Below are 27,721 nucleotides of genomic sequence, written 5' to 3' on the forward strand. Positions count from 1 at the left end.
CCAGGACTGACTTAAGACGGGGAAGTGCCCCAGGGAAATACAGTTAGTTAAAAGGATGTGTCACATGGCTGCTACTTAGAGGGTCCCTGGGCTGGGACCTGGAGTACTGAGTGAGCCTGGGTCTCCACCCCTGCCTCCCCCCCAGCATGGGGGTGCAGACAGGCCTGTGGAAGGGACTGTTCATGGAACTGTTACCTCCAGAACTGAGACTGACCTAGCTGGAGAGCCGGCGTCAGAGGCCTACAGGGCAGGCAAAGAGCCCTCAGGGAGGAAGGCCTGGGGCTGCTGTTCCACCCCAGGGCAGGAATATTCACATGTAAGCTGGCCAGCTAGGGTACTGAGGCCCTGTTGGTCAGACTGAGGACTAGAGTCTGGGGAAGACTACAGAGACGTAGGAGCCTGGGGAGGGCTACAGGACATTACTGAAAGTTTTGAGATAGGCCTGGCTGGACAGTGTACCCCAGAAGGGAGGGGCAGTAGAGGCAGTTTGACCAGAGGACTGAGTCACTAAAGACCCCCCAAGAGATACATCGGCTGGAGGGGGCAGTCTCGAGAGGTGGGTGGTGCCCTGCTGAAAAAACTGAGTGATTGCAGACAGCAGCGGCCAGACACAGGGGACACTAGCAAGAGGCAAGTGCCAACTCCTTTACAGTGACACGGTCATTGCTTTGCAGGTTTCAAGTTTTATTGAGTTTAGGGAGCACAGAGAATGGCAGGCAGGAGACAAATGTTCAAAAATGATGAAGAGAATAGTGATGAATAAAACACTTGACAAATGTGAGGCTTATTCATTCTTAGACTGAACACACAACAGCAACAGGGTGAAACTGACAGATAGTTCTTAGTGAAAGGACACAGTTTGAGATGGCCGCTATTTGTCACGGCAGGGAGATGACATACAGGCAGCAGAAGGTGGGGGTTGCAGCAAGGGGTGGCTATACTGTATAATGGGCACTAGGGGCAGCAGAGGGTGGGGGTGAGGAAGGGGCGGCTATACTGTATAATGGGCACTAGGGGCAGCAGAGGATGGGGGTGGAGAAGGGGGGCTATACTGTATAATGGGCAGTGGGGCAGCAGAGGATGGGGGTGGGGAAGGGGAGCTATACTGTATAATGGGCACTAGGGGCAGCAGAGGGTGGGTGCAGGGAAGGGGCGGCTATACTGTGTATTGGGCGCTAGGGGCAGCAGAGGGTGGGGGTGGGGAAGGGGAGGTTATACTGTATAATGGGCAGTGGGGCAGCAGTGGGTGAGCAGTGGAAAGGGGCGGCTATACTGTATAATGGGTACTTGGGGGCAGCAACATGTGATCAGGGCATTTCAGCCCAAGATCGCTGCACCAGAAGAGGCAGCAGCAGATTCCGAGGGAATCAGGAGTTGCCTCCTCATCACCTCGTCAGATCTGGCTCTCGGCAAAATGCACCGGGTGCTCATGCTCGTCGCAGGCAATGACGATCATCCTTGAGTCCCGGGTTGCCCGGTACTGGCAGTGGTCGAGGGGTTTCCCTCCATGCCAGGTGCAGGTGGTGACCTGAAATGATCTGAGGCTCTGGCGCATGGCCTGGCCAGTTCTGGTTACATAGTTCCTGCCTCCACGGCTAGTGCAGATGGCTTTGATATCGTCGCTGTTCCCATGGATGAAGGTGTTTGTCTCCTTGCAGACTTTTGGCCCAGGATTTCTGTCCCTCCTCCTGTCCTCCTTCATCATGTAGCGCATGCGGTTGTTGCAGTAGCGGTCATCACGACCCTTGGGCTTTGCATCAAAGTGCTGAAGGAGGAACCGCTCATACTGCTCCTGGCTGGCTGATGCTCCCAGCAGCACCAGTGCAGAAGCCAGTAACAGCAGTAGCACGGGGGTCATTTTCAGAGCCATGGCTCCAGCCAGATGGTCCTGAGGACACATTGAGAGATAAGAACTTCAGAGCAGGCATGCAGAGTCAGACCATGGTCTATCTAGCCCAATATTCTGCCTCTGACAATGGTCTGTACCAGATCTTCAGGTAGAGGTACAAAACAGGGCGATTATGCAGTGATCCACCTGTGTTTTCCACTCCTTGCTTCTCACAGAGATTGAGGGACACTCAGAGCATGGGGTGCATCCCTGACCATCCTGGTTAATAGCCATTGATGGGCCTATCCCCCATAAAATTATCCAGGTTTTTTTTTAACCTGTTTATATTCTTGGCAACCGGTTCCACTGATTAATTATGCATTGTGTGAAAAAGTACTTTTTCTCGTTGGTACTAAATCTGCTGCCTATTAATTTCATCGAGTAGCTCCTAGTTTTGTACTGTGTACCAGAGTAAATAATATTGCTCTGTTCACTTCTTCCACACCAGCCATTATTTTAATAGACCTCTATCATATCCCACCAAGTTGTCTCTTAAGCTGAATGGCCCTAATCTTTTTAGTCTCTCCTCATATAGAAACTGTTCTATACCCTTGGTCATCTTTGTTGCCATTCTCTAAACCTTCTCCCATCCCACTATGTCCTTTTTGAGATGGGGTGACCAGAACTAGACACAGTATTCAAGGCATGGGTGCATCCTGGATTTATATAGCAGCTTTTTTATATTTTCTGTGTTATTTTCTATCCTCCTCCTAATTGTTCCTACCATACAGTCTGCCTTTTAGCTCACTGCAGTGTATTGAGCAGAAATGTTCAGAGAATTACCAATGGACACTCCAGGATCTCTTTGGCGGTAACAGCTAATATAGACTCCATCCTGGTTTATGTGTAACTGGGATTACTTTTTTCCAGTGTGTATTACTTTGCATTTATCAACATTGAATTTCATGTGCCATTTTATTGCCCATTCACCCAGTTTTGTGAGATCTCTTTGTAACTCCTCGCAGTCACCTTTGGACTTAACTATCTCGAGTAATTTTGTATCATCTGCAGACATTCTCACCTCCCTGTTCATCCCCTTTTCCAGATCAGTAATGAATATATTCAATAGCCCAGGTCCCCATACAGATCCTTGGGAGGTCCCGCTGTTCATCTCTCTCCATTGTGAGAAATGACTTTATTTTCACCCTTGGTTTCCTATATTTCAACCACTTACTGATCCATGAGAGTACCTTACCTTTTATCTTATGAGTATTTAGTTTGCTTAAGAGCCTCTGGTGAGGGATCTTGTCAGAGGCTTTCTGAAAATCCAAGTACATCATATCAGTTGGATCACCCTTGTCCACATGCTTGATCTCCTCACAGAATTCTAGTAGATTGGTGAGGCATGATTTTCCTTAAAAAAAACCCATGTTGACTTTTCCCAAACAAATTGTGTTTATCTATGTGTCCAATAATTCTGTTCTGTATTACAATTTCAGCCAGCTTGCCTGGTACTGAAGTTAGGTTTACTAGCATGTAATTGCAAGGATCACCTCTGGAGCCTTTTTTAACAATCAGTATTACACTCATAACCTTCCAGTCATCTGCTCCAGAAGTTGATTAAAATGATAGGCTACATATGGCAGTTAGCAGTTCAGCCATTTCACATCTGAGTTCCTTCAGAACTCTTCGGTGAATCCCATTTGCTCCTGGGGACTGATCACTGTTTAGTTTGTCAGTTTGATCTAAAACCTCCTCTGCTGACACCTCAGTGGGGGATGATACTTCAGATTTGTCACCCAAACTTATAGCTCAGGTGTGGGAAAACTCCCTCACATGCTCTGCAGTGCAGATGGAGGCAAATAATTCATTTAGCTTCTCCACAAAGGCCTTGTTTTCCTTGAGTGCTCCTTCAGCACCTTGGTTGTCCAGAGGCCCCACTGCCTGTCTGGAAGACTTCCTGTTTCTGACAGTCCTAAAAGATGTTGCTGGTACTTATTGTGTCACTTAACCTCTCTGTGCTTCTGCTTTCCCCTTCTGTGAAATGGAGCTGATGCTCTTAGTTCCAGCCTCACCTTAGCCCTTGAATGCCTCGCCCATCCCCACGGTATAAGGGCATTTTGCAATCTCCTAATCTAATACACCTGCAGTCTAGACTTTGTATTGAAAAGGAGACATGGCTTGTTTGTTTTATTTTATACAAAACAGGAGTCCTTGTCTCTGTTAGCCAAGCAGAGATCAGAAAACTCTGCTGTTGACACAATTATTTTTGTTCTCAGCTCTTTCTAGGGAAACAATGACCCTTGAACTCTTCACTTGGCAAGTAAATTGAGGAAAGATTGATCTGAAGCCCTCTCTTCGCTTTCCTTTCCTTCTGTGGTTGTTTCAGCCTAGTCACATTTTAGACTGTAGGAGCAGAGAGGCGATTTGTATACCGCGTTGGTGGGAGTGATACTGGCGTACTGCGAATACGGCATCCAGTTCTGGGGTCCACCTTCCGGAAAGGATGTTGAAAAATGGGAAGAGGAGCAGAAAAGAGACACAACAATGATTTAAGGGCTGAAGAAAATGCCTGAGAGTGAGAGAATTAAAGAGCTTGATCTGTTAATGTATCTAACAGCAGACTGAGAGGTAATGACAGTGTATAAGGACCTTCCTGGGTAGAAAACACCAGGCTCTCAGGATCTGTTCAATCTAGCAGAGAATGGCAGAGAAAGAACCAAGGGCTGAAAGCCAGACAAATTGAACTTAGAAATAAGATCCCAGATTTTAATGGTAAGGATGAGGAATCATTGGAACAAACAACTAAGGGGAACAAACTCCAACTTCTCCAGCTCTGGCTGGCTCCAATCCAGACTAGAAAGCTTTGTGGAAGGTGCTTTAGCCAAACACAAGTGACTAGGCTCAGTGCTGGCGTAACTGGGTGAAATCCTCTGGCCTGTGATATACAGGAGGTCAGGTTAGATAATTGAATGGCCCCTTCTGGCTTTAAAATCTAGGAATGGTTCTGGGGGGAGGAAATTCGCTGAGGGTGGTTCAGAGTGTGAACACCCCAGCTCTATAGGACTTCTTGTGAAAATGGGTGAGGAAGGGATACAAGGCAAGAACTAGTCTCAAATCTCCCCCTGGGTTGGACAATGGATCCCACCTGAAAACTAATCCCCAGAGAGATCCCCCCGAGAGATTCCCCCCACTCAGGACTGCTTTGTAACCCACCTCCCAGCATGTGCTCCCCTCTCTCTCATAGCTGATCCCCAAAGGGTTTTGAGTCTGTCAGATGGGGGACCTGAGCTGGGATTTTGAAAGGAGCCTTCCAGAGTTAGGTGACCAAATCCCGCAAGAGTATCCCTAACTCCCTTAGGCCCCTTTGCAGACCCCAGTCACAGTCGTCCAGAAGCAGCAACTCATGCCCTTGGCATCAGTGGATTCGAAGTATCCCACAGAGGACCCAGCTAGTGCTGGTCGGACAGTCAGCCCAACTTTGCACACCATGAGAGACTGAATGTCACTCTGTGGCGATTATGTCCTCTCAACCCAGATCTTTATTCCCTCTTTAAAGAGATACTTTAAAATGGGCAGATAGCCTGAGCTCTGAGCCTCCCTCTCTGCATGAACTGACTCAACCCCTCTGATCTGCGTTGTGTTCTGAAATTCTGCAGCTCACAGGTAAGATCTAAACTGGTAGAAACTCCTGCTGCAGTGCTCAGAGGAACCACGGTGGGGTCTGCTGAGCCCTCTGCTCCAATCTCTAGGTGACATATTCTTTCCTACAGGCAGGTGTCCTGAGTCCCAACTCACCTCTCTCTGACCCACTAGACCCTACTCCCATCCCAGACCTGGGGATAGAACCCTGGAGTTCTGATTAAAATGGATTCCACTCCAAAAACTAATCCCCTGGAGTGTGTGCGTGGGGGGGACTACTCTAACCAGTAGACATCACTCCTATTCAAGAGCTGGGGATAGAACCCAGGTGTCGTGACTCCCAGACTCCCCCCTCCTCTCATTACTTGATTGTTTTCTCCTCCCACAGCCGGGACTAGATCCCAGGAACCCCAAATTGCAGCCTCACTGTTCTAATTCACTGGAGTCCCTTCTCATCCCAGAGATGAGGAGAAAACCCACAAATCCCAGCTCCCAGCCCCTCACTATTCTAACCCCTAGACCTCCCCTCCTCCCACAGCTGGGCAGAGGACCCAAGTTCTCTGACATCTAATTGCACCTGCCCTCACCACCAGACATTCTGCTCTCTCACAGCCAATTAACCGAGCCATCTCCTCTGTCTACACCTGTGGGCTCTCTGGCCTGAAGATTCAGATCAGCTCCGGAACTAACCGTGGCGTGGTCTCCTCCTGGCCAAAATCCTGGTTCCTCAGCTCCTGTTCCCTTGGGGAATAGACGAGCTGTCTGCAGAGTGTTGCTGATGCTGTACCCCCAGTAGCTGCCTGTTATATAGAGCCTGTGGGTGGTTGCCGGTGGGGAGGACTCCCAGGCTCAGCTAACACTGTGGAATGGGCAGCATTGTGCAACCAGTGCCGGGAATGTCAATGCACGGGGCCAGTGGCCCTGTGAAACAAACAGATCTTGGAATGGACTCTGACCCTGTTTGTGTCCATTCAGGCCCATAATGTGGGGAGCTCTCCCCTGCACAAAGGGCTTAGCCCAAGTTAACCATGCCCTTAAGACAGGACCAAGGGGTTTCTGCCAACTTGTGACATCAACATCCCATCCCCAGTCAGGAGAGAGGAGTAGCTGTGTCCTGTTCTGCTATTTGGAGAGGCTGAGCTATTCCATGAGACCTAAGGGAGTGAGGTGCTCAACTCCCATGGACCAGCCCCAGGGGCTAGGTTCACAAAGGGGCTTAGGCACCTAAAGGCCCCTAGAGCTAAAGGCTGGCAAGGAGTTTGTCTCCCATGGAGGCTCCTGACATCCACTGATTTCACTGGGAGTCAGCAGCCTCACTCCTTGGAGCACCGCACCCCCAAGTGCCAGGAGCAGGCCCCACGGGCATCCGCAACCCCGTCCAGCTGCGGCCAAACCATGTAGGTGCCTAAATCCCCTGGCACCAGAGTATGGGATGTGAAATTTCCCTAGGTGTCTACATCTCCACATGTGCACGGTTGCCAGACGTCTGGACACCTCAGCCCCAGAGCGATGTCTGAACTGTGGTTGGGGACGTGTCCTCCACTGTGCTCTTCTTGGGGGGGGGAGGGCAATCCTGTGGGACTCCTCTGGAGCAACCTAGCACCCCAGCTGGGTAAGGAACCACTATGAGCCCTGGGGCTGCCTGGCTGCTCCCAGCCTCTCTCACACCCCCAGCTGGGTCAGGAACCATCTCCCTAGAGGGATCCTCCTCTTCCAGCTGAACAATCAACTGTGCTTTAGTAAGCTTTCCAATGTGCAGCCCTCTCTCTCTGCACAGCTCTACAATTTCCTTCTGAAGGAGATGGTTATAGGCCATTTCCATGCTATTCCCAAGTGGTCATGGACTCACAGGCCTGTGATCTCTCAGCTCCTCATGATCCCTATGAGAAACCCCTTGGGTGTGACAGCCCTTCTCAGGAGTCCACCTCTCGTGGGGTTAAGCTGTAGGCTTCTCTGCCTCCTGGAACCACACCTCCTGGAGCCTTCAGCATGCCCATCTCTCACTAATCCCTGTTTGGTTTACTGCTCCCCGGTCATTTACTGCAGGATGCTCTGTCCATGAGGTGCATCTTATCCCACTGCTACCATGGAGTTGTCATGGAGTCATCGGTGTGATGTTTTGGAACTACTCCATACTAAGTCAGTCAGGTCTCTGGGGGAGCCTCCTCTCTCTAAGCAGACTCTCTCCAGGGCAAGAAGCTTACACAGCTTTGACCTTCGTGGGTCTGACCTCACAGCATTCAGCATCCCCTTCCACACCCTGCACTTCCTGCAGCAAGTCTGCCCGGACAGAGCTCCTAGGGAAGCCAGACGGCTCTGCAGTCAGACATGACTCAGCCAGCTGGTAAAACAGAAGGTTTATTAGTTGACAGGAAGACAGTGTAGAACAGCACTTGTTGAGGTGAGGGATAGCTCAGTGGTTTAAGCACTGGCTTGCTAAGCTCAGGGTTGTGAGTTCAATCCTTGAGGGGACCATTTAGGGAACTGGGGTAAAAGTCAGTCAGGGGATTGGTCCTGCTTTGAGCAGCAGGTTGGACTGCATGACTTCCTGATGTCCCTTCCAACCCTGATAGTCTATGACATTCAGCCAACTCCATCTGGGGGGGAAGGGAGTCCAGAAGCAGGGCTCTTGTCTTCCCCAAGCCAGCTGAGACTGACTTTCTGCCTGTTGCTCCTCCTCTGGCTTTTAGTCTTATTTCCCAGGCCAAGAGTCACCTGGTCACATCCCTCTCCTGGGTTTCAGGTTATGAAGGGGCGGCAATCAAGCTTCCTTCCCCACTCTGAACTTTAGGGTACAGATGTGGGGACCTGCATGGACACTTCTAAGCTTAATTAAGTATCACTGCCACCATCCAGATCCTCCGTCTGGAACATCCCCTTTCCTCCCAAAACCTTTCCTTTCCAGGGTAGCCTTGAGAGATTTTTTCACCAAGTTCCTGGTGAAACACTGATCCAACCCCTTGGATCTTAACACAAGGAGAATTTAACCATCCCCCCTCCTTTCCCCCACCAATTCCTAGTGAGTCCAGATCCAATGCCCCTGGATCTTAAAACAAGGAAAATCAATCAGGTTTTAAGAAAAAGTCTTTTAATTAAAGAAAAGAAAGGTAAAAGAAAACCCTCTGGGAGAGATTAGCATACCAGCTACTCTCACAGACAACAGATTCAAAACACAGAGGAGGTTTCCCTGGTCACAAATTTAGTTACACAAAAAATACCCAAATACCCAATTTTGATAATTCCCTTAATGGTACCAAGACAAGTTACAAAGAAAATAAACATAAATCTATTTATCCCTTTCTAAAACTTACTACTCTGATAAGAGGCTGGTTCCTTGATCTTTTTTACTCCGGCTGAAACTGTAACTCTAAACAAAGGAAACTTCCCTCCTTCCTTTTGAAACATCTTGTTCCCCCATTGGTTCCTCTGGTCAGGTGTCAGCTAGGCTAGTGAACTTCTTAACCCTCTACAGGTAAAAGAGGCATTAATCCTTAACTATCTGTTTATGACAGCATCCATGCAGGCAGCTGGAGAAGCCCCTGCAAAAGTCACACCTCCTTATTCTTACCACCTAGACATTGGTGCAATACACAGGGAAACTGAGACACACACAGCATCCATGCAAAACAGTAAGGATCACATACAAGCGGAAGGGAACAAGGGAAAATCCCCATTTCATCACACCTTAACTGCACAATTACAGTACTTGCCACAGTATGAGATACCACCCAGCTCTTTCTCAGATCTCCAGGTGAAAGCAAGACAGAGGAAATGTATTAAAAACAACAATAGAACCACTCATGCTAACTAGCATATCAGAGGAGACTCCAGCTCCTGGCTCTGGTATGTGTCAGACTTTCAAACCCACAACTATTTTTTCCCCATGGTTATAGATTCATGTCTCTCAGATTCAGAACCAAGAACAGTTCAGTCTTTCCTTTATATGCTTGGGTCTTTGATCTTGGCCTCATGTACCAGGTGATCAGCAGACAATGGCCCACACCTCAGGATGTAGCTACAAACAGCTGGGTGGGTTTCTGCATAACCAGATGTGGGGATGTTGCATTCACCTCTTCCTAGAAATCCCCCAGGAAAACCACTTAACCTTTGTTCCAAAAGCCAATTCTTATCTGGCACATTGGTCAGTGTAGCCCTTTGAACCGTCAGGTCTTACATCTGTCTCATCTCCCCCTCGAGAGGTTCCATACAATCGCACTCTCCTGTAACCCATTAATTGAATAGATTGGACCCTGAAGGTTCTTAGACAATATAACAAGGTCTCTCAAGGGTACAGCTGGAAATGACCTTCTCTGTCACTGCTCCCCCTAAAGAAGTAATTGCACTGGGCTCTGCCTTTCCCCTCATTCACGGAGGAGGAAAGGTCTGTAACTGGCCCCCAGAAAAGCCTGTGGCCAGACATTCCCCCACCTCACCCCACCCAGTGCTCTCTTTGAGACACCTAGGAACTGTGGGGCAGGGTGTAGGTCCCTTAGCCTGCGGGTAGCTCATGGCAGTCATGCCTTAGTACAGTGGTCTCCAAAGTGGGGTGCATGCACCCCAGGGGGTGTGCAAGAGGATACTTGCGGATGTACGGCAGGAGAAGCGCTTTTTTTTTTTTTGCTTCAGCAGTTTGGGCGGGAGTCCGAGTGGCTTTTTATTTTTTTCTTTGCTTCAGCAAAAATGGTAGAGCCGGCGTGGCAGGGGGTGCATGCTCAAAAAGATTTTACTGACAGAGGTGCGTGATCAAAAGAGTTTGGAGACCACTGCCTTAGCAGATGTGATTTGGGCTCCATGGCAGACTCCAACGTCTCCCCCCCAGATGTCCCCATGAGCTTCCCCCTGGGGATTGAGATGTCATCACTCCAGTAGCTGGAGCCCCTGGGTGAGGCCCAGACAAGAGCATCGACACAAGTGCTGAGCTCAGGTGGGCAGGGGCCAAAGCTGTTTGGCTCCATAGCTCATGGGCTAGGGTGCTTCCCTGTTAAATGGGCTGGGGTGAGGGCTAGTCTCATGACTGGCTAACGAAGGAGAGTTCTGTTTAAGATAAAGAGTTAGTTAAAAGCAGTTATTTCTGCATCAGCAGTATGTTCTGAGCTCTGGAAAGAGAATGGTACCAAGTGGCTATAATTGGGAGCCTGGACTCCTGGATTCTATCCCCAGCTTTGGGACAGGAGTGGTGCCTACTGGTTAGAGTGGTAGACAGGATCTGGGTGCCTGGATTGCTGGACTCTATCTCCGGCAGGGAGTGGGGTCCTGTGGGTCAGAGCTAGAGGGTTGGAATCCTGGGTTCTATTCCTCACTCTGGGAGGCGAATAAGGTCTGGTACCTAAAGCAGTAGGACAGAGAGTTCTACTTTATGTGTGGGGACCCAGCACCTGTTCCCCCTCCCCACCATTTTACCATGGCAAGTAAGAGAGTTGTCTCATGAAATCAGTTTAATCCTTAAGCTGGCTCTGCTACCATCCACCCCATGGACTGTGACTTACCCGAGTCTGTCCCGTGGCCTCTGCCCAGAGAGGAGACCAAGCCTTGTGCATGGCTGGGGTGATGGCTCTGTGTATCTTTCCCTCCAGGAGGCCTGTTATATGGGGGATGGATGAAAAATACATTGGTGGGACATTTGGCAACACTGAGAAGTCAAACCCACCCAATGAGGGACTTTTCAGAGCCAGCGGTTCAGTGTTTGTGTTTAACTCTGTCCGACAGGCAACATTCTCCACAATAACATTATCAGACATTCAGATTTCTCCTGTTGACTTGGCCACATTGAACCTGGAGCATATTTTTCCATTTCTGTTTTTTTTTTCAATATAAATCTCTCGTTTGTGTGGCGATAATAGACACTGCATTCGGAAATGTTACTGGGTCAGTATTGGCATAGGAGCCTCCTACTTTTGAAATGGCCTGGCTTTTCTGAGCTGGGTTTCCCAGCATTAGCACAGCACCCATTTCATCGAATATTCACCAGCCAACGTGTCAAGTACAAACCCAGTTCGGGTCTGATGTCAGCCTGGTATCATATGAGTAACTCCCATTGGAAGGCCTGAGAGACTTTGTATCTTGTAATCAGATACTAGAATACTTGGCACCCCGGGCTGAGATAGAGAGATGGGTGTGTACGGTGTGGAAGTAGAGCAAGAACCGACAAGGACTTGAAGGGGATTTCAATGCAAACAGTCCCCTCTGTGAGCAAGAGTCAGGCTAGCTGTAACCATAACAACACCAGATTTGTAGAAGTGAGGATTGTGTGAGGCGAGTGGGAAAGAACTGTGGGAGAAGTTGTTGTGACCTTGGGTTAGATAAGTATGGAATGTAAACTGTAGTCTAAATAGAAGTGAGAAAAATAAGATATCAGGATGACCTATGTATAAACAAAACGCAGCTGTTGCTCATTATTGTATGTAACAAAAGGTACAAATGCTTGCTGTAATTGTTTACCTGGAGAGAGACCTGCCTAGGTGGGGGAAACCCTGTGTCCTAGTGCACTCTCTCTCTCCATATAGTTGCTAGAGAATAAAGTACTTGACTTGCTGCATCCAACCTGAGAGTGAGAACTATGTTTTTCTCCTACACAGCTAAGCTTGTGCAGTTCATATACCTGCCTGGCCAGTCCTGTGTGGGGAGGACACCCCCTCACAGGTGGTAAAACAATTTTGATGCAGTTGTCTCTCTGTAACTCAGGCACAGTTCACGCCAGCTGGATGATGCCTGGGGCAGATCTCCCACAGGCTGAGGGTTCCGCCTTTGTAAGCCCAGAATTCTGCCTTTCCATCTCCCGTTCTTTACCCGCTTTCGCTCCACTGCTTTATTTCTAGCTTTCTGATCTCCATCTGGGTCAATTCTAACAGCAAGGCTGCTCCCCCACAGCAATCTGTGCCAGGCTGGTTTCCTAAGCATGCCCCCTGCCCCCCCAACTTCAGGCCCTTTGGATGGATTAATCAGTTCTCCATGATACTTATCATATTCCACGAGTAGAGATTTCATCTCCTCTTTTTCCCTGTAACCTCCAAACCATGGCCCCTGTTCACAGTTTTTCCAACTGTGATTTGATGGGTTTAGCATATGGCTTTGGCTTGTTCATCCCATTCTTTTTTTGTGCTCTATTTCCCTAACCTGAAACAAATTGATGGAAAATAACAAACCATATTTTTTCTGCACCTGTTTCCAACTGTCTCACATTTGAATCTCTGAGTCTCTATTTTATCAGGTAGATCAGTACCTGGAGTGTGATCCAGGAAACAGGGTGTCAATCCTGCCAACTACGCCACTCTGATGCACCCCTGGGGTAGCATGGCTGGAAGGCACTCTGCTACTGTCCAAAGACAGCAGGTACCAGCTGAGAGTGAGGAAGACACAACTTAAAGATTGGCTCCTTCCTGCACCTCCCAGCTGTTTGCTGCTGCTTCCCCCCACAGCCGCAGCTTGCTAGCTCTAGGAGCTGCTGCATGGGGACGGGGCCTGGCTGGCAAACCCTGGCAGAAATCTGGAGGGGCATGTGACCCTGGGTGCCCCCATCCAATGTGGTACCTGTGCTACCACCTGCCCTTAGTGGGTGGAAGTTCTGCAACTCTAGACACTATGGGAAACACAAGCACTCCTCTCTCAAGCTGTGCAGGCCCTGCTATCCCTCTGCAGGCTAATGCTAGACATACACCAACCCTCAAGCATCTCCCTGGACCGTCCAGCCCCATATCTGCTAGATGCCTGTAATATTCACCAATTCACTGCTTCCAAAGAAGCAGCACTAGCTTCACCTCTGTTTAATCCCCCAGCCTTTGGACATGTGTATAGTGAAAGTGTAGTTAACAAAGCACAAAGGTTCATGTAGCAACATGGAGTAGTGCTGGGAAACAAATGGTGACGTTTAAAATAACATCATACCCCACCTTCCAGAACTGAGACTTACTCAGCTAGATACTTTCAGAGCAAAGCTCACCCAAAGTCCTTCTGATGTTTCCTGGCTGGGCTTGGCTGGGATCATCTGTTCATGGGACAAGTCGTGCTGTCTGGTTGCCTCTTTGGTGAAGGGTCCCAGGTGTCTGTTTGCACCTCTAGATCTATCAGACCAATCCATTGCCCTTACTCACAAACAGTTTGCCTCCTTGCTGGTTGTTGTTTTTTCCTGGTAGATTTTGCAATCTCTTAATCAGCATCTGGCTCGCAATGGAAATAAACTTACTGTGAGGCACACAATGGCCAGAGAGGCAGTTAAGTATGTGTTCCTTCCTGTCTGAAAGGAGCCTGCCAAGATATATCACCTCCTGGTTCCTTGCCTTGGGAATGTAATTTTCAACACAGACGCATAACCCCTTAAACAATAGCCATCCACTCATCCCGCAGTGATTCCCAGGACCAGTGGGCTACTGACTGTAAGTGGAGACCTCACATCACTCCTGCTAGTGAGTTACTCTGCAGGCATCCAGCCAAGGGACTGCGTGTAAAACTCTATGGCTCCAACTGGGCCCCAGATGACAAGTTCAAATGCCACATGAGACCACATGGAGGGAATGACTCAACCTTCGGCAATGACTTTGGGGATGGCCCAGACCAGGGTCCCTTCAGCTCAGTCTCCTAAACTAGGCTGTCCCAATTGCTTTAGGGGAAGGAACTCCCCTGCACACCCAAAGAGAATTATGGAAAATTTTCTCAGGGGGCAAAATTTCTTCCTAACCTTCTTCAGTTAGTGAATGGATCCTGCCCTGAAGCATCCAGTTCTTGGAGAGGAGTGGGGTCTAATGGGTTAGCGCAAGGGAGGCTGGGAATCAGGTTCTAATCCTGGCCTTGGGGGGGGGGAGCTCTTTCCATTGGGTTAGAAAAGGGCAGATGAAGATTCAGGACTTATATGTTTAATAGCAAGCTCTTAATGGGAAATGGGGTCTACTGGGTTAGAGCAGGCTGGAGGTGGAAGTCAGCACTCCCAAGTTCTGTTCCCAAGACTAGGGAAGAAGATTGAGATGGAGTTGAAACATAGAAGATGACGATTTTTTGTGATGCGCTGATCTCGGTGTAAGAGATGCTCCAGGGGATAAATGTGCAGGTAGTGATGTTGAAAGGACTCTTGCTCTAGTACTGGTAGGGCCCGCTGGCTACCCCATCTGTTGTGCAGACTTGGCTGATGTTCTCGATTGTTGCATGGATGAAGGTGTTGCTGTATTTCCAGTACATCACCTGGTTCCACATCATCTTGTTGCAATAGGTGTTGTTGTTGGTGGCAATGGTCTTGGGGAAGTCCACATGTTCTTTCCGGAATATGTCATTCAGTGAGTTCCACTTCTGTCCAAGGGTCAGAGCCACACAGGCAGCCAGCAGGGTGAGGGTCAGCAGGAGCACAGGGCGGGGTCTGCTTGGAGCCATGGGTGTGTCTGTCACTGGATCGACCTGTAGAGGGGACAAAAGGGGAAGATGGATGGAGACATCACCGGGTGGGGCTCTGCCTCCTCTATGGAACCTGCTGGACCCAAAGCCCCTTCCCAGTCCCACCCCATTCTCCCCCAAAACCCCTTCCTCTCCCATTATTCCTGCCCCACTGCATGATGTGCTGCTCTGAGACCAACTGACATCAACCTCTGCTCCCTTTTCTCTCTCCCACTGCTCCCCATGCTGAGCTGGAGATAAAACCCAGGAATCTTGGCTCTGACCACCCCTGCAATAAGCACTGAATCATGCTGCCTCCCAGAAACAAACCGTGCAGTCGCAGCCCCATATGACACAGTTCTCTGCTCTTTCCCGGCTCATGGAATCTACGGCAAGTTACCCAAGTCCTTATTCCTTCACTGCTGTCAGAGTGATGGTTCTGAGCCTCTCCTGAGCGGAACTTCACCCTGATCCTCCTGCCTGTCTGGGAGCAGGTTATACAGAGGGGGAGGGGAAATCCAATAAACAATTGAGTAAGGACAATTTCCTGATATCTTGTGATTAAAAGTAGTGGGCATGGTTGGAGACAAACAGCACATGTCCTGCCTGAGATGTGGGCTCCACCAAAACATCTCAGGGTGTGTCTACCCAATAAGCAAAGATGTGATTATAGCATGGGTGAGCAGAACAGTGTCAGCTTTATTCTAGCTAGTGTGAGTAACAATACTGGGTGGCACGGAATTCACCATGAGGTAGCTGCCCAAGTCCCAGCCCATCAGGGAGCATGGCACATACTCTGGTCGCCAGCCTGTGCTGCGGTCCAGGCCAACATGTCCCATGCTAGCTAGACTAAAGTTAGCATGGGAACACCCACTCATGCTGCAAACACAGCTTCATTTGCTGTGTGGATGGACCCCAAGTCCTAACCACTGACACCTTCCTAATCCAGTCCTGTCCTAGGAACTCACAGCATGCTGGTGCTCCCCAGTCCTGATTTATACCCTTCTGCTATCCCAGCCCTAAGCTCCCTATAGCCTGCTCTGCCAATGCCCCTCAGTCCCAACCTGGTACTCCCTGATACCCTAGTCCTGAGGTCCATTAAAATAATTTATGGACTTTAGTTCAACAAAGTTCAGGGTTTGGTGTCCAGAAGGAACCAAAATGCTCCAAAGTGTCCTAGAAGCTACAGATGGTAATAACTGTCCTTTTAGGGGAAAAGAGAAATTAGTTGAGATGGTCAGGAGCTGTGGTGGGTAAAGCGCAATAATGTGTCCTGGAAGCAAAACCAGAGACACTCACTAAAAGGGAGAGAAAATATAGCATCTGTCTCTGATGTTGATTCTTATTTGCAACCTCACTGCTGAGGAAACCCAGGGCACTCTGAGACCTGGCAAACTCGTACCAGCTGTTCAGGCCAGTGTTTTTACATGTGTCTTTGGTTACTGCCTCACCGCAGTCTTGCAAAACGTCCAGTGTTCTCCGGCTAAGCCAGTCTCTTATTAGACAGAAGGAGAAAGGAGAGGGAAAGAAAAGAGAAAAGAATATGGTGGGGAAGGGAAAGACAAAGAGAACCTCTACAGGGCAAAGAGAAACCTGTGGCATGGAGTCTCGGAGCTTGGGTCGATTGACTCAGACATTCAGGTGTGGGATGGAGCCTGGGAACCACCCCACTTTTCAGGTTTCAGAGCCGGGACCCAGAGCCCTGGTTTTGTCTTTTCAGTGCAGACATTTCCCAGTCTCACATGCTAGGTGGTGGCTGGGATTGGGCCAGAGCTGGTCGAGGGGGCCATGTCAGCTGGGTTCCTCTCTCTTGCCAGGCCTGGTCAGGACCTCTCTCGGGATTAGGATGAAGGAGGCCCACAGGTGTCATGCTTGATCCTGTGCTCCCAGGAGATGGCCCATAAGGCAGCCATGATAATAAAGCTTGCTGCTTCCCCTGCATTTGGTCAGTGATTGTTGCATTTGCATCCTTTCCTCTGTCAGTTTTCCTCCCCAGTTCGCCTATATTTAAGGCCCCCAGAAGGAAGCGATGGGTGGAACAGCCCCTCACCATATTTTCCAGTTCACTAGTGAGGTCTTATTCCCCAGACACCAGTTTTGGTCCTTTGATTTCCAGCTCCACACTTCTCTTGTTTACCAGCCATGGTCCAAACTCAGTCTTTGAGTGATGTCAGGGGGCCTGTTTGTTTGGGCTCGTTTAATGAGTTTCACTTTGCACCTTTTCCACTTAACCTTTATTGTTATTTGTGACTGGACATTTGGTAAAACTTTCACTCTTCACAGCTGAGTTTAATACTAGGGTAAATTTGTAGGTCCAATTATTACAACAGCTCCCCATCCCGCACAGCTCTGCTGGTGCCCTCAATGCTGACCCACACCCCACTGCAAAGGGACTAAAAGAATTGGACAACACGGTAGTTAAGTGGGAAACTGTGTGCCTAATCCCACTGAAGGTGGCAGTCAGAGCACATGAACTCCTTGGGCTGCTGTGCTGTCATTACAGGAAGGAAGAAGATTAGCCAGCACTAGTAGATCAGATTCCCCCCATGAGACTTGAACTCATAACACCAGATTGCTAGAACTGCTGTGTGAATCACTAGGCATCAGCTGTCAGGGGAATATAACAACAAGGGGTATGAGGTGATGACATATATAATTCACATCCCACCACCCAAGTGATATGTGATTCTTTCCTCACAGGATAGGAGCAATTTTCTGAAGGAAGAAGAACTCCCACTGGATGCCATTGGGTCTCTGCCCTATTTCTGAGAGGCAGAAATGTGCCCTTGGAATTTTAATAGTGAATGAAGGAGAGAGAGATGGGGAAGGACACAATGAGAGAGAGAGAGAGAAAGAGATTTACAGCTGAGAGGTGTTCTTGGGTAGGGAACTATCTCTGATATTTTCAAGGCAACAGGTTGGGTTGTGAGTTTTGGCTTCTGCCCCGTTGGTTCGAGGCAAGGGAAGGAAGGAAAGAGACACTTAGAGTAAAACGCTAAGGCAGATAAGATTCAAACACACCCACGAAACAGCACCAGAGACAGACAGGGTTTTGACTCAGCCAAGAGAGAGGCATAAACACACACAACACAAATGCATTGACAGTAGATACAAAGACTCACGAAGAACAAGAGGCATGCAAGAGGCACATACGGGTGACATATGCACACACACACACACACACACACACACACACACTCACACGACACATAAACATGAGACACAGAAGAGTCACACAAGCCACGGATTCAAATACACAGAATACAAACTCACAATAGGCAAAACTTGAAACATGCAAGATGGATTCACACATGAGCCCAAATGAGATATGTGAAAAGGTGGGACGCACACACAAAAAAGCTTTAGGTTTTTAGTTTTTGAGCAGTGAATACCAGTGGAAAGCTGCTCATCCTGAGATAGCTTATTGTCATCACTGGAGAGAAATTAATGATACAGATGTGCCTGAATTCACACTAGTGGTTGTTCTGGCATAATAGCCCATCCCATTGTGGGAGTCTCTGAAGACAGGTAGTGACTACAGGACTGTAGGAGGTTGTTATTACCACCTTCCCAGAAGGTAGGATTAATGGAGCCACCAGGTATAATTACCATACAGATTGGGAATCTAGGGCCCATATTTCTTTGTAGCCCTACAATCTTCTGAACTAGCTAATGGCCTAGTTAGGATTACAACTTCCCTGTTCAGCTGGTAGCTCTTCTGTCTGGAGGAAGTGCCCAGGGACATAGCCACTGTAGACTTGATTCTGGCCAACAGGAAGGAATAGGTTGTGTATGTAGGCGAAGGTGGAAGGTAATTTGAGAGAAATTAGCCATGAAATGATAGATTTCATGATTCTCAGGAAAGGAAGGAATAGCAGAATAAAGATGATGGACTTCAAAAAAGCAGTCTTCAATAAATTCTGAGAACTGGCAGGTAAGATCCCATAGGCAGAAAATATAAGGGATAAAGGAGTTCAGGATTGCTTGAAATTTCTCAAGGAGACAATATTAAAGGCATGTCTGCAGACTATCCTGACCTGAAGGAAAGATAGAAAGAATAATTAGAGACCAGCATGGCTCCATGACCTGAAAATCAAAATGGAATGCTACAAAAATTGGAAAGTTGGACAAACTGCTAAGAGGAGTACAAAAGAGTATCTCCAGCACAGTGGGGGCAAGAATCAGAAATGGTAAGGCACAAAAAGAGCCACGCCTAGCCCGGGACACAAAAGGATATGAGAAGAGGCTTTTGAAATACATTAGGACTACTATAATGGTGAAGGGACGTGTTAGAAGGGAGCTGATAACTGGTGACATCAAGAAGTCTGATAAATTTAATGCCTGTTTTGCTCCAGTCTCCCCTAAAAAGGTTAATGGTGACCTGATGCACGACATAATTCAAATTAACAACAAGGAGAAAGGAATGCAAGTCGATACAGGGAAAGAACAGGCTAAACGTATTTTGATAACTTAGATATGTTCCGTTTGGCAGGGCCTGCTGGAATTCCTGGCAGGGCACTTAAGGAAAAAGATGAAGCAATCTTGGAAGCATTGGCAATTATCTCAGGATGGGTGTGGTCCCAGAGAACTGCAGAAAGGCAAACATGCTACTTGTCTTTTAAAAGGGAACAAAGATGACCTGGAAAATTAGAGACTAATCAGCTTCACTTTGTTAGCCGGAAAGATTGGAAAAATGAATGTTTAAGCAGCTAAAGGATAATAGGGTTATAAGGAATAGCCGGCATGGATTTGTCAAGTCAATATCATAGCAAACCAACCTAAGTTCCTTCTTTGACAGGGTCAGTGCCATAGTGGATAAAGGGGAAGCAGTAGACGTCATAGATGTTAATTTTAGTAAGGCTTTTGACACAGTCTAATATGACATTCTCATAAGCAAACTATGGAAATGTGGTTTAAATGAAATTACTGGAAGGTGGATTCAAAAGTGGTTGAAAATCCAGACTCAAAGAGTAGTTATGAATAGTTCACTGCCAAACTGGGAGGATGTATCTAGTGGGTCCTGCAGGGGTCAGTCACTCTATACTTTCATTAATGACTCAGATCATATAATAACAGGAGACATACCAATCTCCTAGAACTGAAAGGGACCTTGAAAGGTCATCAAGTCCAGTCCCTGCCTTTGCTAGCAGGACCAATTTTTTGCCCTGATCCCTAAGTGGCCCCCTCAAGGATTGAATTCACAATACTGGGTTTGGCAGGCTAATGCTCAAACCACTGAACTATCCCTCCCCCTTAAGCATGGAGTAGAGAGTATGCAGATAACACCAAATTGGGAGAGGTTGCAAGCACTTTGGAGGACAGGATTTGAATTCAAAATGGCCTTGCCAAATTAGAATATTATTCTCTGTTCAACAAGATGAATTCAATAAAGACAAGTGCAAAGTATTACACTTAGGAGGGAAAATTCAAATGCACAACTACAAAAAGGGAAATAATCGGCTAGGTGGTGGCACTGCGGAAAAGGATCTGGAGATTATAGTGGATTGCAACAAATTAAATATGAATCAACAATGTGATGCATCAGAGGGGTAGCCGTGTTAGTCTGGTTCTGTAAAAGCAGCAAAGAATTCTGTAGCACCTTATAGACTAACAGACGTTTTGGAACATGAGCTTTCGTGGGTGAATACCCACTTCGTCGGATGCATGTGATGCAATGTGATCCAGTTGCAAAAAAGGCTGATATCATTCTGGGGTTTATTAACGTAAGCGTTGTGTGTAAAACACGGGAGGTAATTGTCCAGCTCTGCTTACCACTGGTGAGGCTGCAGCTGGAGTACTGTGTCTAATTCTGGGTGCTACACTTTAGGGAAGAGGTGGACAAATTGGAGATAGTCCAGAGGAGAGCAGCAAAAATGATCAAAGATTTAGAAAACCTGAGCTATGAGGAAAGATTAAAAAAACTGGGCACGATTATTCTTGAGAGAAGAAAACTGAGCGGGGACATGATGCAGTCTTCCAATATGTTAAGGGCTCTTATAAAGAGGATGGGGATCAATTGGTCTCCAAAAACAAGAAGGAATGAGCTTAATCTGCAGCAAGGGAGATTCAGGTTAGACATTAGGAAAAACTTTTTAACTACAGGGCTAGTTAAGCTCTGGAATTGGCTGCCAAAGGAAGTTGTTATAACCCTCTCTGTTATAAATTGTGGCCTTATTTCCCTTATATGTGCCTTATTGTCTAGCTTCCACTTCCAGCCATTGGATCATTTTAGACCTTTGCCTGGTCGATTGAAGAGCCCTGTATCAAATATTTGTTCCCTATGTAGGTTCCCCATAATTTTTGTGGCTCTTCTCTGACCCCGCTCCAGTTTGTCAAAATCTTTCTCGAATTGTGGGCACCAGAACTGGACATGAGATTCCAGCACCAGTTGCACCAATACCAACTTCCGAGGTAAAATAAGCCCTCAACTCCTACTGGAGATTCCCTTTGGTTGTGCATATCAGGATTGCATTAGCTCTTTTGGCCACAGCATCATACTCAGCTGATTCTCCACCATGACCCCAAAATCTTTTTCAGAGTCACTGCTTCCCAGAGTAGAGTCCCCCTTCCTTCAAGTCTGGCCTGTGTTCTTTGTTACTTGAGGTATAGCTTTACATTTTCCCCCAAATACAAAACAGAAATATTTATTGAACACTTCTGCCTTGTCTGCATTATAAACTTTATTCAGGATAATTCTATACTAGATTTCATTCTGATGAATATAAATGAATTGGTCACCAAACAGAAAAATAAGAGTTTGATGCCTTGAACTTACATCTAGCTTATGAATAAAGTTGTTGTGACAATATTTGTTTTTTTGTTTGTTTGCTTGTGTGGCTTTTTTTTCCATGCAAAATTTTGACTTTTCAGCAAAGAACAAAAAAAGAGAAACAGAAAATAACATCTCATGAACTGGTGGGGCAGAACTGTTTTGCATACTCAGAGCTCTGTCAAATTCCCTCACTCTTGACCCACAGGCTCCAGCTATCCCAGCCTGAGGCTCCTTCCCACCACAGCTCTGCTGGTGCTCCTCAATTCCAACCTGTGGCCTCATACTGTCCCCACCACAAGCATCTTCGCACCTTCCTTGTAGACCATGCCACCTTTGGAGCCAGCTTAACAGGTTCAGGCATGGCATGGTTTTCTGTGCGAAGACTGACCATGTCTGGGAACACACAGGGCAGCCCACTCCTCCATCCATGGTACTGTGGAGGATGCTGCACATGTGCTGGATGGTTACTTTCTTCATTCAGGGCTCCCTTGAGGTCTTCTCCAGATGCAGACTCAGAGGCCAGTGACTGGCTCCAGCCTACGTAGCTGTTTTTTAAATCTAGCCCTGCATGTTTTGCTCACAGGCAATCTCCACATACAGACATGGACTGGTGAACATTACTTCTCATACAACTATCAGGCCATCATGGTTTTGAAAGCACATCAGAAAGAGAGGGAGAGAAAGACACACATCTGAACACACCAACGGATGAAAATTTTTCAGGCACCTAAAGGATTTGGAAGCCATAAAAATCAGTGGGAAACTTGGTGTGTAAATTTCTTTGGGTATGTGAAGGTGGCAAGCCCAGCACGTGTACCCATTGGACTGCAGTGCTCTCAGCTCAGGAAGAGAGGAGATTAGCTGGCTTCTGGTAGATCAGACTCCCTCAGAACCTAGAATTGAACAACACTTACTACCAAAACTAGTGCTTTAACCATTGATCTGGCAATGGAGTTATGTGCTTGTGTTACCCCTGGAATAGCAGGACAAAGGGTGATGTGATGACAAACATTGCATATTGCGGCATCTAAGTGCTACATTATTCTTTCCCTGCAGGGTAAGAGTGATTTCCGAAGGAAGAAAAACCCTGTCTGCCCTATCTCTGAGAGGCACAAATGTGTTCTTGGAATTTTAATAGTGAAAGAAGGAGAGAAATATGGGGAAGGACACAATGAGACAGAGACAGAGACAGAGAGGACTGGTGTAAATTATTTCCTCATGGGACCAAAGCCAGGACTGGAGATTCAAAGGGAACAGGTTAGGTTCCATTGGGATATGGGTGGGAGTTGTGGCTTAATACCGTATTGGTTCTCAGCAATGTCAGAAGGGTGGTACGTGGAAAGAAACACTTGGAGGTGTGTTCTCAGATACACATGCAAGGCATAAACACAGAGAGGAAACAACACCAGAGACAGACAAGGCTCTGACTGACACAAGCAAGAGGCACACCCTCACAAAAGCACTGACAAAAGATAAGTACACACCAGTCAGAGAAGGAGACATGCAAGATGCACCCAAGAAAAACCCACAAAACAGGAGCATACCTACAAAAAACATAGCATGATATGCACAGCACTCACACAAGCAAGAGACTCAACTGCACAAAACACACCCGTCTTCAAGGGTACAATTAAAGTTGCCCCCCCCCAAATAATTAAAAGGTCACCAGTGGGTCCAAAGAGAAGCCAAGCTCTGAAAGAAATAAGACATTTTCCCTGTAGTAGGTGCATAGACGTTAATAAAAAAAAGATGTTAACTGCTCAAAAGTAGCTTGGTCCATCAATATACAGCCTGGCTTAACTCTTTCCGCAGGGAGACCGGCAGTCCAGTGGGACAGAGACCTTCATTTGTTGTGCACTCTGAGGGTTTAACCTGTGCTGAATTTTGCCTCCTGATTTTACCTGTGCGGTGGAGTGTGTCCTAGCTCTGGGGAAGGTGACTGGGTTTAAAAATGGGCAGTTGAGGAGGGGATTGTAGTGAGAGGTGTTTTTGTCTGGGACTGTCCCTCCTTTTTCAAAGAAGCCGCTGGCCATAGACATGACGTGCTAGGGCAATTTCACTGCCCTATTAGCAGGATTCCTGTGGCTGTAAAGCCCCAGATGTTACCCATGTCCTGCCTTCTTGTAGGCAGGGTTTTATCATATTAAACAATGTGCCCAAGGTTCTCAAAGTCTCCCTGACATACAGGATTGGGGAGTGTGAATCCCTTTTGTCTGCAGCCACTGAGGACATGGCCTGTTTTGCGCTGTGGGAGCTTGACACATCTGGTTAATCAGTGCCCTAAGAAGGGGCCAGCTAGCCCTGGGAATGTGGGGGTTTCTGAGAGTACAGCACAGGGTGCGGTGACTGTGGCAGAGCCTAGTTCTGGGGGGTTAGCTCCCCCTTAACAATCTGGAGGAGATGGCATTACTGGATGTGTATCTCCTGATGCAGTGGCCTCTTGCCCTGAGCCTGCCTGACAAATGAAGGCTGAGCCAGTTGCTATGGGATCCACAGACCTCCCTCTGATCTCTCTGAGGTTCTCTCCCTTGAAGTTGGTACTGAGTCTGAATTGGAGGGTGTGAGGAATGACAAAATCACAGATTTTTTGGGTGCTGAACTCACTGAGTGGGGCTACACACCGGATACTACTGGTAGATTTCCAGATGAGATAAAAGTGGACTAGTGATGATAGATTGGTTTACTGACCTTACAGTGCTTTGGTTGCCTGCTCAGTACCTCATGAGACGTGTCTCCATGACTGAGTTTGACTGACAGGTATAAAGTGAACAAACTGATGACCAAAATGTATATCTCTTTGACCAATGGAAATGTTGAGGATGAATGGATATAAGAAAATTTGGTGATTTTGGGGTTGTTATTTTTCTCAGTCTGTTTACTTATTTTTAATGATGAACACTGATCTGATGGGTAATTTTGTTTGTTGCTCTCTGAATATGAATAGGTGTGGGAATTTTAATTGTACCCAATGAGAGATTGGGTAGGAATCATCTGGAACTGCATCCACTGTCTGCTCAGTGACCCACAACTTTTCTAACCCCTTCTGATCTGACTGATGCGTGGTGACATTTTTGACCTTATGCCTGATGGTACTCTTGGTTGAGTACTAGTGCCAACTCTTTCTCTATGGCCTGCTTGGATTGTTACTATGTTTTTACTCATCCTTTGTCTCATTTGTTTTCTAATTGTATTGTGACTACTAGGATTTCAGATCATGATTTGGTCTTATTTATGTTGTCTTTTCCCCTTGTTCAATAATGTTGCCCATACGGACATTTTAAGACCATGCTGTCTTCCAACAGTGGCCAGTACCAGTGCCTGAGAGGGAATGAACAGAACAGGTAATTGTAAAGTGATCCATCCCCTGTTGCCTATTCCCAGCTTCCTAGTTTCTTTTGTTATATGAACAGGTAAATAACACTTACTTATTCATGTTCTCCACAGCATTTGTGATTTTACAGACCTCTATCATATCGCCCCTCAGTCATCTTTTTTCTAAGCTGAACAGTCCCCATGTTTTAAATCTCTCCTCATAAGAACATAAGTATGGCCATATGTTGTTCAGATCAAAACTACACAGGATTGTTTTAGGGGGCAAGACAAAGATGCCACATTTATTATGATAACACAATTTGATCTATAACTAGTAGCGAATATCTTAATACTTTACACATACACACACACACACACCCCAAATGTTCTGCAGCTGCTCGATAGTTACCAGTCCTGGGTGTAGCTTGAGTTCATGGCTTGAGTTCGCAGCCTGGGATTGTAACTCATGGCGGTAACTGGCCAGGAAAGCCGGGTATAAGGACGAGCTGGGTCTCTGTTGGGCCTACACCGATGCCCTTCCATGTTGGCAGCAGAATGTTACCTTCCAAAGTCTCCCGTCTCACCCATCCTTTTCGAGGCTTTAGTTTGAATCCAGAGTTTATAGATCTTGCTGTGTCACGCTGCCTCTGGGTTTGGTGATTGATCACCTGTCAATTGCAGATGTGACTTTCAGCCTTGAACCTGGCTTTGATCTTCTTTCTGTTGTACTTTTGTCCTTTTCTTTTGAGGGTAGACTCTTCTTACCTTGTTTAGGGCTGTTGTCTGCATCTTCAGCCGTTGGTATTTGAACTTTATTTCATCTGGACAGACTGGTGCTGGAGGTTGCTTCTATCATTCATACATACCTCATTCACACATCTAAACTAAACAAATAGGATTACAGCAGGCCTTGCAAAAATGAATGCTGCAGCAACAAGCCTCACACACAATGGAGTAAGCATTTTAAAATGAAGTTTGAATTACAATAGTGAACAGAGGTTACAATGTAGGCAAAGTGCAATGAAATGGTGAACAGAAGTTACATTGATAAAGAGAACAATTAAAAACAATTTCATTCATCAGTTCTACACATGTTGGTCATTATCCCTTGGGTTTTTGTATCTGGTGTTCATTTTTACTGTTAAATATAGGTTCACAAATAGATGTAGGCATGCCTTTTGAGCTTGGATCAAGCAAAGCTGGCCAGTTTGAAGAGTAGATAATGTAAATTATTTGTTACTGGGGATGGTGTTGATCTTTTTTATCATTATTATTATTGTTGTTGTTGTTGTTATTATTATTGTAGTTTTATGCTAAACTTCATTTCAAGTTTAGATAGTCTTTTATACACAATGTAGATCAAATTTTCAGTGGTGGGCAACTGTAAATGTGCATTTTGTGATTAGAGATGTGCAACTGTTTTTGAATTTGCATTTTTTTCTTGTTTTTACTGTGTTTTATGTACTGATTTCTTAAAAGTATTTTAAAGGTCATCTATCCCCATTAACACTCATCTCTCTAATTACATGTGTGCGCATCCAATTGTCGGAGTCTCTGCAGACTGTGGGAGGTTGTTATTGCCATGAGTATTCCCAGAAGGTATGATTATGAAGCTGCCAAGCTTGGGATGAAGCCACCAGATGTTTTTATTATGCAGATCAGGAGACGAGGGCTCATATTTCCTTGCATTCTTAAAAGCTTCTGAATGACGTAATGTCTTAGTTTCTCTTAGGAAGCAACTCTGGTTCCTGTTCAACTGGTAGTTCTTCTAACGGGAAGAAGTAAAGCCAGTTTAGACTTGATTCTGGTAATCACGGAGAAACTGGTTGCAAATGTGAAAGTAGAAGGAAATATGGGTGAAAGCAATCAAGCAATGACAAATGTCATAATTCTAAAGAAAGGACAGAGTGAGAGCAGCAGAATAAGGATGATGGACTTCAAAAAACAAACTAACAATCCCGGATAGGTCCCATGGGAATAAGTCTCAGGGATAAAGGAGTTCAGGGGAACTGGTAGGTTCTCAAGGAGACAATATTAAAGGCACATCTGCCAAATATCCTGATGCAAATCAAAGATAGAAAGAAGAGTAACAGACCAGTATGGCTCCATCAGGGGCTCTTTAACGACCTGAAAACCAGAAAGGAATCCTACAAAAAGTGGAAACCTGGACAAATTGCTAAGGAGCAGTACAAAAGAACAACAGAGTTATGAATGAGTTATGTCCAAAGCAATAAGAAGAGGCTCTTTAAATACATTAGGAGCACGAGAAAGATGAAGGAAAGTGTGGGTCCACTACTTAGTGGGGAAGCAAAGGAAATAACTGACAACATCAAGCTAACTGAGGTGTTTCAACTGTGTTTTGCTTCAGTCCTCACTAAAACAGCTAATTTATTTTATTTAGTCTGTGCATAGTAATCTAGCCAAGCGGTAGCTTCTTTTGTGGCATGATGCAGTTCTTCTAGGCCACTGCTGAACCTAATCAGCAGGCACTCATCAACAATCTGTGTCATTGTCTGTGTTGTGCTACAGCTGCACAAAGGGCTGTCACAAAGGCTCCAGTGATACTGGTTGGCTGCACAGAGACCTTGCCCGCTTTGGGTTCAACAGGGACCATTGGCGATGGGGGCGAGGGGGGCAAATTGTGGGGTCGGTGACAAGGGACTGGTTGGGGATTATAATAGATATCCATTCCTCTTGCCGGAGTGTTTCTGCCGTAACGTCCTGGCATGACGGATGAGACCATAATGGGTGATCTGACAGAAAACATGTAACTGATGGTTTAAAAAGGTCATTGTGCAGCGGCAGGCTTGAGT

General features: G+C 46.7%; 1 protein-coding gene across 2 annotated transcripts; it reads right to left on the reverse strand.

Moving 5' to 3' along the window:
- Positions 1-1,234: 1,234 nt before the first annotated feature.
- LOC115638218 (angiogenin-like) lies at positions 1,235-13,543 on the reverse strand. Of its 2 annotated transcripts, none has more exons than XM_030539794.1 (3): positions 13,407-13,543; positions 10,957-11,048; positions 1,235-1,888 (listed from the first exon to the last, which is right to left on the reverse strand). In XM_030539794.1, exons 2-3 carry the CDS (start codon positions 11,005-11,007, stop codon positions 1,394-1,396), a joined length of 546 nt encoding a protein of 181 aa, XP_030395654.1. In that variant the 5' UTR covers positions 11,008-11,048; positions 13,407-13,543; the 3' UTR covers positions 1,235-1,393. The 2 variants fall into 2 exon arrangements, with proteins under 2 accessions (XP_030395654.1, XP_030395655.1); XM_030539795.1 differs by having other exon boundaries at positions 13,377-13,543.
- Between the last annotated feature and the right edge of the window lie 14,178 nt (positions 13,544-27,721).

This window comes from Gopherus evgoodei, chromosome 21 (genome assembly GCF_007399415.2).
Source record: "Gopherus evgoodei ecotype Sinaloan lineage chromosome 21, rGopEvg1_v1.p, whole genome shotgun sequence".
NCBI lineage: Eukaryota > Metazoa > Chordata > Testudines > Testudinidae > Gopherus > Gopherus evgoodei.

Coding starts and splice junctions, on each gene's coding strand:
- LOC115638218 (XM_030539794.1), bottom strand. CDS start 11,007: ATGCACAAGGCTTGGTCTCCTCTCTGGGCAGAGGCCACGGGACAGACT. Junction 1,889..10,956: donor AGGCCACGGGACAGACTCGG/GTAAGTCACAGT, acceptor ATGTGTCCTCAG/GACCATCTGGCTGGAGCCAT.